Genomic DNA, 12,553 nt, shown 5'->3' on the forward strand with positions numbered 1-12,553 from the left:
AGGAACATTTTCATACATATACAGATCTGGCTGACAGCGGTTTTGCTTCACACTCGCATGTTGCAAGGCAAATTTAAAAGTCAGCTGGAGCTACACAGAAGCAGAAAGTATGGATTTCATCACCTCTTTTTTGTCCCCTCCTGCAGATGGAACCCAGCTGATTCTGTAGAGGTCCACATCCTCTGATCCATGATCCAAGTCCATCCGGAAGCTTTTCCTCGAGATGTCCGAGAAGCGTAGGTTTGATGGTGGTTGGACAACTGCTGTGTGAGTAGAATGGACCTTAAATGTACACATGTAGCAGAAAGGTAACAGAATCTGACAGAGTAGAAATGATGAGGGAATGGAGGCCATCTGAGCAAAGATTTGAGATACTGATAATGATCGCCAACAACTTGCATTTCTAATAGTGCTTTTAATGCAGTAAAATGTCCTGAGGCACTTCAGAACATGGAACATAGAACAGGACAGGCCCTTCGGCCCTCCATGTTGTGCCAACCTGTGAAACCACTGTCAAGCTCATCTACACTATTCCCTTATCATCCGTATGTTTATCCAATGACCATTTAAATGCCCTTCATATTGGTGAGTCCACTCCTGTTGCAGGCAGGGCTTTCTGCTCCCTTACTATTCTCTGAGTAAAGAAGCTACCTCTGACATCTGTCCTATATCTATCTCCCCTCAATTTAAACTATGTCTCCATGTGCTAATCATTACCATCCGAGGAATAAGGCTCTCACTGTCCACTATATCTAATCCTCTGGTTATCTTGTTTGCCTAAATTAAGTCAGCTCTTCACCTTCTTCTCCCTAACGAAAACAGCCTCAAGTCCCTCAGCCTTCCCTCGTAAGATCTTCCCTCCACACCAGGCAACATCCTGGTAAATCTCCTCTGCACCCTTTCCAATCCTTCCACATCCTTCCGATAATGTGGCGATCAGAACTGCACGCACTACTCCAAATGCAGACGCACCAGAGTTTTGTACAGCTGCAATATGACCTCCTGGCTCTGAAACTCAATCCCTCTACCAATAAAAGCTAACATACCAAATTCTTAATAGCACTATCTACCTGAGTGGCAACTTTCAGCGATCAATGTACATGGACACCGATATCTCTCTGCCCATCCACACTACCAAGAATCTTACCATTAGCCCAGTACTCTGTCTTCCTGTTATTCCTTCCAAAATGGATCACCTCACATTTTTCTGCATTAAATTCCATTTGCCACCTGTCAGCCCAGCTCTGCAGCTTATCTATGTCCCTCTGTAACTTGCAACATCCTTCCGCACTGTCCACAACTACGAATTTAGTGCCATCTGCAGATTTACTCACCCATCCTTCTACGCCCTCCTCCAGGCCATTTATAAAAATGACAAACAGCAGTGGCCCCAAAATAGTTCTTTGTGGTACACCACTAGTAACTGAACTCCGGCTGAACATTTCCTATCAATTTTGTCTTCTTCCGGCGAGCCAATTTCTGATCCACACTGCTAAATTACCCTGCATCCCATGTCTCCGTATCTTCTGCAATAGCCTACCATGGGGAAGCTCATCAAACGCTTTACTGAAATCCATGGGCACCAATGAACTGCTTTACCCTCGACCACCTGTTTGGTCACCTTCTCAAAGAACTCAATAAGGTTTGTGAGGCACGGCCTACCCTTCACAAAACCGTGCTGACGATCTCAAATCAAATTATTCCTTTCCAGATGATTATAAATCCTATCTGTTATGAACCTTTACAAGACATTGCCCAGTAGTAAGTAAGTTTGACTTCTCTATAGTGAGAGTTTGGTGACTGAGGGAGTGCTGAGCTTGTGGCATTTGAGTGCTACAGTGAGAGTTTGGTGACTGAGGGAGTTAGGTGAGGAGGGAGTAAGGTGCTCCTTACATTTCATTTCCTATATTTATCAAAGAGCGTGAAGGGAACCAGGAGTTTAGAGTACAGCTGACTGGGAGCAGAGTCGGAGGGCGGAGGTCCAGTTGGTCCACGAGGCAGCTAATTCTGTAAAGTAAGAGGGGATGGAGGCTCGGGCAGTTACATGCTCCTCCTGTAGGATGTGGGTGGTGAGGGATACCACTGGTGTCCCCGCTGACTATACCTGCGGGAAGTGCACCCAACTCCAGCTCCTCAGAGACCGTGATAAGGTACTGGAGCTGGAGCTGGATGAACTTCGGATCATCCGGGGGGCAGAGGGGGTTATAGAGAAGAGTTACAGGGAGGTAGCCACACCAAAGTTACTGGACAAGAGTAGCTGGGTTACAGTCAGGGGAAAGAAAACTAACAGGCAGACAGTGCAGGGATCCCTCGTGGCCGTTCCCCTTCAAAACAAGTATACCATTTTGGATGCTGTTGGGGGGGGGATGACCTACCGGGGGAAGGCCCCAGCGGCCAGGTCTCTGGCACTGAGTCTGGCTCTGGGGCTCAGAAGGGAAGGGGGGAGCATAGAAAAGCAATAGTAATAGGAGATTCAATGGTTAGGGGAATAGATAGGAGATTCTGTGGTCGCGAGCGAGACTCCCGAAAGGTATGTTGCCTCCCGGGTGCCAGGGCCAGGGATGTCTCTGATAGTGTCTTCAGGATCCTGAAGGGGGAGGGTGAGCAGCCAGAAGGCGTGGTGCACATTGGTACCAACGATGTAGGTAGGAAAAAGGGTGTGGAGGTAATAAACAAGTTTAGGGAGTTAGGCTGGAAGTTAAAGGCCAGGGCAGACAGAGTTGTCATCTCTGTTTGTTGCCGGTGCCACGTGATAGCGAGGCTAGGAATAGGGAGAGAGTGCAGTTGAACACGTGGCTGCAGGAATGGTGTAGGAGGGAGGGCTTCAGGTATTTGGATAATTGGAGCGCATTCTGGGGAAGGTGGGACCTGTACAAGCAGGACGGGTTGCATCTGAACCAGAGGGGCACCAATATCCTGGGGGGCAGGTTTTCTAGTACTCTACGGGAGGGTTTAAACTAATTTGGCAGGGGAATGGGAACCGGATCTGTAGTCCAGCAACTAAGGTAGACGATAGTCAGGACGCCAAAGCACGTAGTGATGCAGTGGGGAAGGTAACAATGACAAAGGAGAGTACTTGCAGGCAAGGAGATGGGTTGAAGTGTGTATACTTTAATGCAAGAAGCATCAGGAATAAGGTGGGTGAACTTAAGGCATGGATCTGTACTTGGGACTACGATGTGGTGGCCATCACGGAAACATGGATAGAAGAGGGGCAGAAATGGTTGTTGGAGGTCCCTGGTTATAGATGTTTCAACAAGATTAGGGAGGATGGTAAAAGAGGTGGGGGGGGTGGCATTGTTAATTAGAGATAGTATAACAGCTGCAGAAAGGCAGTTCGAGGGGGATCTGCCTACTGAGGTAATATGGGTTGAAGTTAGAAATAGGAAAGGAGCAGTCACCTTGTTGGGAGTTTTCTATAGGCCCCCCAATAGCAGCAGAGATGTGGAGGAACAGATTGGGAAACAGATTTTGGAAAGGTGCAGAAGTCACAGGGTAGTAGTCATGGGCGACTTCAACTTCCCAAACATTGAGTGGAAACTCTTTAGATCAAATAGTTTGGATGGGGTAGTGTTTGTGCAGTGTGTCCAGGAAGCTTTTCTAACACAGTATGTAGATTGTCCGACCAGAGGGGAGGCCATATTGGATTTAGTACTTGGTAATGAACCAGGGCAGGTGATAGATTTGTTAGTGGGGGAGCATTTTGGAGGTAGTGACCACAATTCTGTGACTTTCACTTTAGTAATGGAGAGGGATAGGTGCGAGCAACAGGGCAAGGTTTATAATTGGGGGAAGGGTAAATACAATGCTGTCAGACAAGAATTGAAGTGCAGAAGTTGGGAACATAGACTGTCAGGGAAGGACACAAGTGAAATGTGGAACTTGTTCAAGGGACAGGTACTGCGTGTATTTGATATGTATGTCCCTGTCAGGCAGGGAAGAGATGGTCGAGTGAGGGAACCATGGTTGACAAGAGAGGTTGAATGTCTTTTTAAGAGGAAGAAGGAGACTTATGTAAGGCTGAAGAAACAAGGTTCAGACAGGGCGCTGGAGGGATACAAGATAGCCAGGAGGGAACTGAAGAAAGGGATTAGGAGAGCTAAGAGAGGGCATGAAAAATCTTTGGCGGGTAGGATCAAGGAAAACCCCAAGGCCTTTTACACATATGTGAGAAATATGAGAATGACTAGAGCGAGGGTAGGTCCGATTAAGGACAGTAGCGGGAGATTGTGTATTGAGTCTGAAGAGATAGGAGAGGTCTTGAACAAGTATTTTTCTTCAGTATTTACAAACGAGAGGGGCCATATTGTTGGAGAGGACAGCGTGAAGCAGACTGATAAGCTTGAGGAGATACTTGTCAGGAAGGAAGATGTGTTGCGCGTTTTGAAAAACTTGAGGATAGACAAGTCTCCCGGGCCTGACGGGATATATCCAAGGATTCTATGGGAAGCAAGAAATGAAATTGCAGAGCCGTTGGCAATGATCTTTTCGTCCTCGCTGTCAACAGGGGTGGTACCAGAGGATTGGAGAGTGGCGAATGTCGTGCCCCTGTTCAAAAAAGGGAATAGGGATAACCCTGGGAATTACAGGCCAGTTAGTCTTACTTCGGTGGCAGGCAAAGTATTGGAAAGGGTACTGAGGGATAGGATTTCTGAGCATCTGGAAAGGCATTGCTTGATTAGGGATAGTCAGCACGGATTTGTGAGGGGTAGGTCTTGCCTTACAAGTCTTATTGACTTCTTTGAGGAGGTGACCAAGCATGTGGATGAAGGTAAAGCAGTGGATGTAGTGTACATGGATTTTAGTAAGGCATTTGATAAGGTTCCCCATGGTAGGCTTATGCAGAAAGTAAGGAGGCATGGGATAGTGGGAAATTTGGCCAGTTGGATAACAAACTGGCTAACCGATAGAAGACAGAGAGTGGTGGTGGATGGCAAATATTCAGCCAGGAGCCCAGTTATCAGTGGCGTACCGCAGGGATCAGTTCTGGGTCCTCTGGGAAGCCAGGGAAGAGATTGCTGAGCCTTTGGCTTTGATTTTTAGGTCATCATTGGCTACAGGAATAGTGCCAGAGGACTGGAGGATAGCAAATGTGGTCCCTTTGTTCAAGAAGGGGAGTAGAGATAACCCCGGTAACTATAGGCCGGTGAGCCTAACGTCTGTGGTGGGTAAAGTCTTGGAGAGGATTATAAAAGATACGATTTATAATCATCTAGATAGGAATAATATGATTAGGGACAGTCAGCATGGTTTTGTGAAGGGTAGGTCATGCCTCACAAACCTTATCGAGTTCTTTGAGAAGGTGACTGAACAGGTAGACGAGGGTAGAGCAGTTGATGTGGTGTATATGGATTTCAGTAAAGCGTTTGATAAGGTTCCCCACGGTCGGCTATTGCAGAAAATACGAAGGCTGGGGATTGAGGGTGATTTAGAGATGTGGATCAGAAATTGGCTAGTTGAAAGAAGACAGAGAGTGGTAGTTGATGGGAAATGTTCAGAATGGAGTTCAGTTACGAGTGGCGTACCACAAGGATCTGTTCTGGGGCCGTTGCTGTTTGTCATTTTTATAAATGACCTAGAGGAGGGCGCAGAAGGATGGGTGAGTAAATTTGCAGACGACACTAAAGTCGGTGGAGTTGTAGACAGTGCGGAAGGATGTTGCAGGTTACAGAGGGACATAGATAAGCTGCAGAGCTGGGCTGAGAGGTGGCAAATGGAGTTTAATGTGGAGAAGTGTGAGGTGATTCACTTTGGAAAGAATAACAGAAATGCGGAATATTTGGCTAATGGTAAAATTCTTGGTAGTGTGGATGAGCAGAGGGATCTCGGTGTCCATGTACATAGATCCCTGAAAGTTGCCACCCAGGTTGATAGGGTTGTGAAGAAGGCCTATGGTGTGTTGGCCTTTATTGGTAGAGGGATTGAGTTCCGGAGCCATGAGGTCATGTTGCAGTTGTACAAAACTCTAGTACGGCCGCATTTGGAGTATTGCGTACAGTTCTGGTCGCCTCATTACAGGAAGGACGTGGAAGCTTTGGAACGGGTGCAGAGGAGATTTACCAGGATGTTGCCTGGTATGGAGGGAAAATCTTATGAGGAAAGGCTGATGGACTTGAGGTTGTTTTCGTTAGAGAGAAGAAGGTTAAGAGGTGACTTAATAGAGGCATACAAAATGATCAGAGGGTTAGATAGGGTGGACAGCGAGAGCCTTCTCCCGCGGATGGAGGTGGCTAGCACGAGGGGACATAGCCTTAAATTGAGGGGTAATAGATATAGGACAGAGGTCAGAGGTGGGTTTTTTACCCAAAGAGTGGTGAGGCCGTGGAATGCCCTACCTGCAACAGTAGTGAACATGCCAACATTGAGGGCATTTAAAAATTTATTGGATAAGCATATGAATGATAAGGGCATAGTGTAGGTTAGATGGCCTTTAGATTTTTTCCATGTCGGTGCAACATCGAGGGCCGAAGGGCCTGTACTGCGCTGTATCGTTCTATGTTGTATGTTCTATGTTCTAGGTGATGATGCAGCTGTACAAAACCTTGGTCAGGCCACATTTGGAGTAGTGTGTGCAGTTCTGGTCACCTCATTTTAGGAAGGATGTGGAAGCTTTGGAAAAGGTGCAAAGGAGATTTACCAGGATGTTGCCTGGAATGGAGAGTAGGTCATACGAGGAAAGGTTGAGGGTGCTAGGCCTTTTCTCATTAGAACGGAGAAGGATGAGGGGCGACTTGACAGAGGTTTACAAGATGATCAGGGGAATAGATAGAGTAGACAGTCAGAGACTTTTTCCCCGGGTGGAACACATCATTACAAGGGGACATAAATTTAAGATAAATGGTGGAAGATATAGAGGGGATGTCAGAGGTAGGTTCTTTACCCAGAGAGTAGTGGGGGCATGGAATGCACTGCCTGTGGAAGTAGTTGAGTCGGAAAAGTTAGGGACCTTCAAGCGGCTATTGGATAGGTACTTGGATTAGGGTAGAATAATGGAGTGTAGGTTAACTTCTTAAGGGCAGCACGGTAGCATTGTGGATAGCACAATTGCTTCACAGCTCCAGGGTCCCAAGTTTGATTTCAACTTGGGTCACTGTCTGTGTGGAGTCTGCACATCCTCCCCGTGACTGCGTGGGTTTCCTCCGGGTACACCGGTTTCCTCCCACAGTCCAAAGATGTGCAGGTTGGGTGGATTGGCCATGAAAAATTGTCCAAAATTCTATGATTAACATAGGACAAAAGTTCGGCGCAACATCGTGGGCCGAAGGGCCTGTTCTGTGCTGTATTTCTCTATCTTACCAGGGTTATCTCTATTCCCCTTCCAGAACAAGGGGACAACATTTGCTGTCCTCCAACCTACTGGCACTATTCCTGTAGGCAAAGATAACAAAGATCAAAGCTAAAGGCTCACTAATCTCTTCCCTTAATTCACAGAGAATCCTGGGATAAATCCCATCAAGCTCAGGGAACGTATCTGTTTTCACACTGTCCAGAATTGCTAACACCTCCTCCTTATGAACCTCAAGCCCTTTAAGTCTAGGAGCCTGTACCACGTTATTGTCCTCAACATCATCGTCTTTGTCCTGTGTGAATAAAGACGAAAAATTTTCATTCAGCACCTCTCCGATCTCCTCGGACTCCACGCACAACTTCCCTTGACAGGCCCACCTCTTAACTGAGTCATTCTTTTATTCCTGACATACCAAGAGAAAGCTTTAGGTTTATCCTTGATCCTACCTGACAAAAACTTCTCTTGTCCCCTCCTGGCTCTTCTTAGCTCTCTCTTTAGATCCTTCCCAGCTAACTTGTAACTCTCGAGCGCCCTAACTGAACCTTCACATCTCATCTTTACATAAGCCTCCTTCTTCCTCTTGACAAGTAGAACATAGAACATAGAACAGTACAGCACAGAACAGGCCCTTCTGTGGGTTGTTGGGTTACGGGTTACGGGTATAGGGTGGATACATGGGTTTGAGTAGGGTGATCATTGCTCGGCACAGCATCGCGGGCGGAAGGGCCTGTTCTGTGCTGTACTGTTCTATGTTTCCCGCCCGAACATCATTACCCTGAATCCCTTTATTCTTCAAAAAGCTATCCATCTTTCTCTTAAAATCATTTAATGAAGGAGCCTCAACTGCTTCACTGGGCAAGGAATTCCATAGATGCACAGCCCTTTGGGTGAAGAAGTTCCACCTAAACTCAGTCCTCCATCTATTTCCCCTTTTTCTGAATTTGTGCCCAGCTAGTTCTGCTTTCACCCGCCAGTGGAAATAACCTGCCGGCATCGAACCTATCTATTCCCTTCATAATTATATATGTTTCAAGAAGATCCCACCCTCATCCTTCCAAATTCCAATGAGTACAGACCCAGACTACGCAACTTCTCCTCGTAATACTACCCCTTCATCTCTGGGATTAACCTAGTAAATCTCCTTTGCACAACCTCCAGTCTGTCCTTTCTCAGGTACGGGAACCAAAACTGAACACAATACTCCAGGCATGGCGTCACTGAAACCTTATACAATTGCAGCATATCCTCCCTGGTCTTGAACTCCATCTCTCGGGCAATGAATGACAGAATTCCATTCGCTTTCTTAATCAGCTGTTGTAACTGTCAACCAACATTTTGCGACTCATGCACGAGCCCACCCAGGTCTCTCGGCACAGCAGCATGTTTTAATATTTTATCATTTAATTAATGATCCTGTTTCCTGTTATTCCTAACAAAGTGGATAACCTCACATTTTTCAACAATGTATTCCATCTGCCAGTCCATTCACTTAACCGATCCAAATACCTCTTCAGACTTCCGGTATCCTCTGCACCTTTTGCTTTACCACTCACCTTAGTGTCGTCTGCAAACTTGGACATATTGCCCTTCGTCCCCAACTCCAAATCATTGAAGCAAATTGTGAACAATTGCGGGCCCAGCACTGATCCCTGAAACCACTAGCTACTGATTGCCAACCAGATAAACACTCATTAATCACCACTCTTTGCTTTCTATTAATTAACCAATCCTCTATCCATGCTACTACTTTACCCTTAATCCCTTGCAGCAACCTTTGGTGTGGCATCTTGCCAAAGGTTTTCTGGAAATCCAGATATACCACATCCACTGGCTCCCCATTATCTACCGCTCCGGTATGGTCCTCACAAAATTCCACTCCATTAGTAAGGCACGACCTGCACTTGATGAACCCATGCTGCGTCTGCCCAATGGGACAATTTCCATCCAGACGTCTCGCTATTTCTTCTTTGATGATAGATGCCAGCATCTTCCCGACTACCGAAGTTCAGCGAACTGGCCTATAATTACCCGCTCTCTGCCTATCTCCTTTTTTAAACAGTGATGTCACGTTTGCTCATTTCCAATCCGCCGGGACCATCCCAGAGTCTAGTGAATTTTCATAAATTATCACTAGTGCATTTGCATTTTCCCTAGCCATCTCTTTTAGCACTCTGGGATGCATTCCATCAGGGCCAGGAGACCTGTCTACCTTTAGCCCTATGAGCTTGCCCACCACTATCTCCTTTGTGATAACAATCATCACAAGGTCTTCACCTGTCATAGCCTCATTTCTGTCAGTCATTGGCATGTTACTTGTGTCTTCCATTGTGAAGACAGAGCCAAAAAACCTGTTCAGTTCCTTAGACATTTCCTCAACTCCCATTATTAAATCACCCTTCTCATCCTCTACAGGACAGATATTTACCTGAAAAGCCCATAGTTGCCAAATTCCGGCACCTGTTCACTCTCACAATCTATCTTACTCTTATTTATATCTTTTGTAGTAGGTTTCTGTAGCCCCCTTAAGATTTCCCAGTCCTCTAGTCTCCCACTAATCTTTGCCACTTTGGATGTGTTTTCCTTCAATTTGATACTCTCCCTTATTTCCTCAGATATCCACGGTCGATTTTCCCTCTTTCTACTGTCCTTCCTTTTTGTTGGTATAAACTGTGAAAAATCGCTTGGAAGGTTCTCAACTGTTTCCCCATTAAGTCTTGGCTCCCTGTCTACCTTAGCTAGCTCTTCTCTCACCCCATTGTAATCTGCTTTGTTTGAGCACAAAACACTACTGTTTGATTTCACCTTCTTACCCTCCATCTGTATTTTAAATTCCACCATATTGTGATCGCTTCTTCCGAGTGGATCCCTAACTGTGAGATCATTAGTCAATCCTGTCTCCTGACACAGGACCAGATCTAGGACCGCTTGTTCCCTTGTAGGTTCGATTACATACTGTTCTTGGAAACTATCATGGATACATTCTACAAACTCCTCTTCCAGGTTGCACAAGGGGACATAGCTTTTAATTGCAGGGAGAAAGAAAGAGGACAGATGTCAGAGATTGGTTCTTTACTCAGAGAGTAGGAAGGGCGTGTAATGCCCTGCCTGCAAGAGTAGTGGACTCGCCAACACTAAACACATTCAAATGGTCATTGGATAGGCAAATGGACGTGAAGGGAATAGTGTAGATGGGCTTTAGAGGGTTTCACAGGTCAGCGCAACATCGAGGGCCGAAGGGCCTGCACTGCGCTATAATGTTCTATGTTCTATGTTCTATATAGTTACATTGTATATCTTGTGTTGCGCTATTATGTATTTTCTGGTATTTTCTTGAATTTTGTCTAATTTCCCTTTCTTACCATGTACTGAATGATCTGTTGAGGTGCTTGCAGAAAAATACACAAAAATACAGAAAAATAAACAAATCTAATCCAAAAGAAAATTACCTGGCTCTCGGCTGCCTAAATCTCCACAGATCCACCCACCCCGCCCCCATCTGCTACATGAACCCTATCAGCTCCTTTGCTATTGCTGGCACCTTGCCCATTCTTGAACATGACCGGTCCAGGCCTTGATCAACAAGCATGTTGAAATCCCCACCCATAATCAGCCTGTGCGATCATTCCAGGTAGAGGGTCCCACTGAACTTTGGGAAAGGTTGACAGGGTTTATTGCTACTGTTGCATGGTATGAAAATTCAACAAAACATTTCTACCCCACAAAAGACAAGGTAAAAGTGATGTAAAAACAAAAAATGCTGAAAATGCTCAGCTGGTCTGGCAACACCTGAAGAGGGAGAAAAAAAAGTCAACAGGTTTTAAGCAGATGGGAGGTGATTTAAAAAAGTGGGAAGGTCTGTCACAGGGTGGAAGGCAGGAGAAATTAAATGACAAAAGAGTTGTCAATGTGGGGAATGGGACAAGATGTGGCCAGAGGAGGCTTGAATCACAGAATAATAAGCAGCTGCTGTCTCAAAGCAGAAACAAGAGAAAAAAGGTTTAAAATCAAAACTTGCAAACGGAAAGGAACCAAAATGGGGCCTGGATAATGATGTAAAATTGTTGAACACGGTGTTGAGTCCAGGATTCTATAAAGCCCCTCATCGAAAGTTGAGGTGGTGTTTGTCAAGCTCTATTGGACTAATGCTTCAGATCAGATTAGAAATGAAATTAAATCAATAGCACTAAACGACATATGGTCAGACGATGTGGAGTCTGTGTGGGTAGAGTTGAGGAACCACAAAGGCAAAAAAACCATAATGGGAGTTATGTACAGGCCTCCTGACAGTGGTCAGGACCAGGGGCACAAAATGCACCACGAAATAGAAAGGGCATGTCAGAAAGGCAAGGTCACAGTGATCATGGGGGACTTCAATATGCAGGTGGACTGGGTAAATAATGTTGCCAGTGGACCCAAAGAAAGGGAATTCATTGAATGTTTACAGGATGGCTTTTTGGAACAGCATGTGATGGAGCCCACGAGGGAACAGGCTATTCTGGACTTAGTGTTATGTAATGAGCCAGAATTGATAAAAGATCTTAAAGTAAGGGAACACTTAGGAAGCAGTGATCATAATATGGTAGAATTCAGTCTGCAATTTGAAAGAAGGAAGGTAGAATCAGATGTAAAGGTTTTACAGTTAAATAAAGGTAATTACAGGCGCATGAGGGAGGAACTGACGAAAATCGACTGGAAGCAGAGCCTAGTGGGAAAGACAGTAGAACAGCAATGGCAGGAGTTTCTGGGAGTAATTGAGGACACAGTGCAGAGGTTCATCCCAAAGAAAAGAAAGGTTATCAGAGGGAGGATTAGGCAGCCATGGCTGACAAAGGAAGTCAGGGAATGCATCAAGGCAAAAGAGAGAGCCTATAATGTGGCAAAGAGTAGTGGGAAGTCAGAAGATTGGGAAGGCTACAAAAACAAACAGAGGATAACAAAGAGAGAAATAAGGAAGGAGAGGATCAAATATGAAGGTAGGCTAGCCAGTAACATTAGGAATGATAGTAAAAGTTTCTTTAAATACATTAAAAACAAACGGGAGGCAAAAGTAGACATTGGGCCGCTCCAAAATGATGCTGGTAATCTAGTGATGGGAGACAAGGAAATAGCTGAGGAACTTAATAAGTACTTTGCGTCCGTCTTCACAGTAGAAGACATGAGTGATATCCCAACAATTCAGGAAAGTCAGGGGGCAGAGTTGAATATGGTTGCCATCACAAAGGAGAAAGTGCTAGAGAAACTAAAAGGTCTGAAAATTGATAAATC

The 12,553-nt window shown here is 45.4% G+C and overlaps 1 protein-coding gene across 1 annotated transcript in view; it reads right to left on the minus strand.

Annotated features, from left to right (window-relative positions):
- The window catches only part of LOC119963790, a 1,053,439-nt gene that overhangs the window by 833,898 nt on the left and 206,988 nt on the right, over nucleotides 1–12,553 (minus strand). Inside the window, exon 37 of the mRNA XM_038793076.1 lies at nucleotides 124–263. Coding sequence (XP_038649004.1) covers nucleotides 124–263 — 140 coding nt within the window. The remainder of the gene's footprint in view (nucleotides 1–123; nucleotides 264–12,553) is intronic.

This window comes from Scyliorhinus canicula, chromosome 3 (assembly GCF_902713615.1).
Source record: "Scyliorhinus canicula chromosome 3, sScyCan1.1, whole genome shotgun sequence".
Taxonomy (NCBI): Eukaryota; Metazoa; Chordata; class Chondrichthyes; order Carcharhiniformes; family Scyliorhinidae; genus Scyliorhinus; species Scyliorhinus canicula.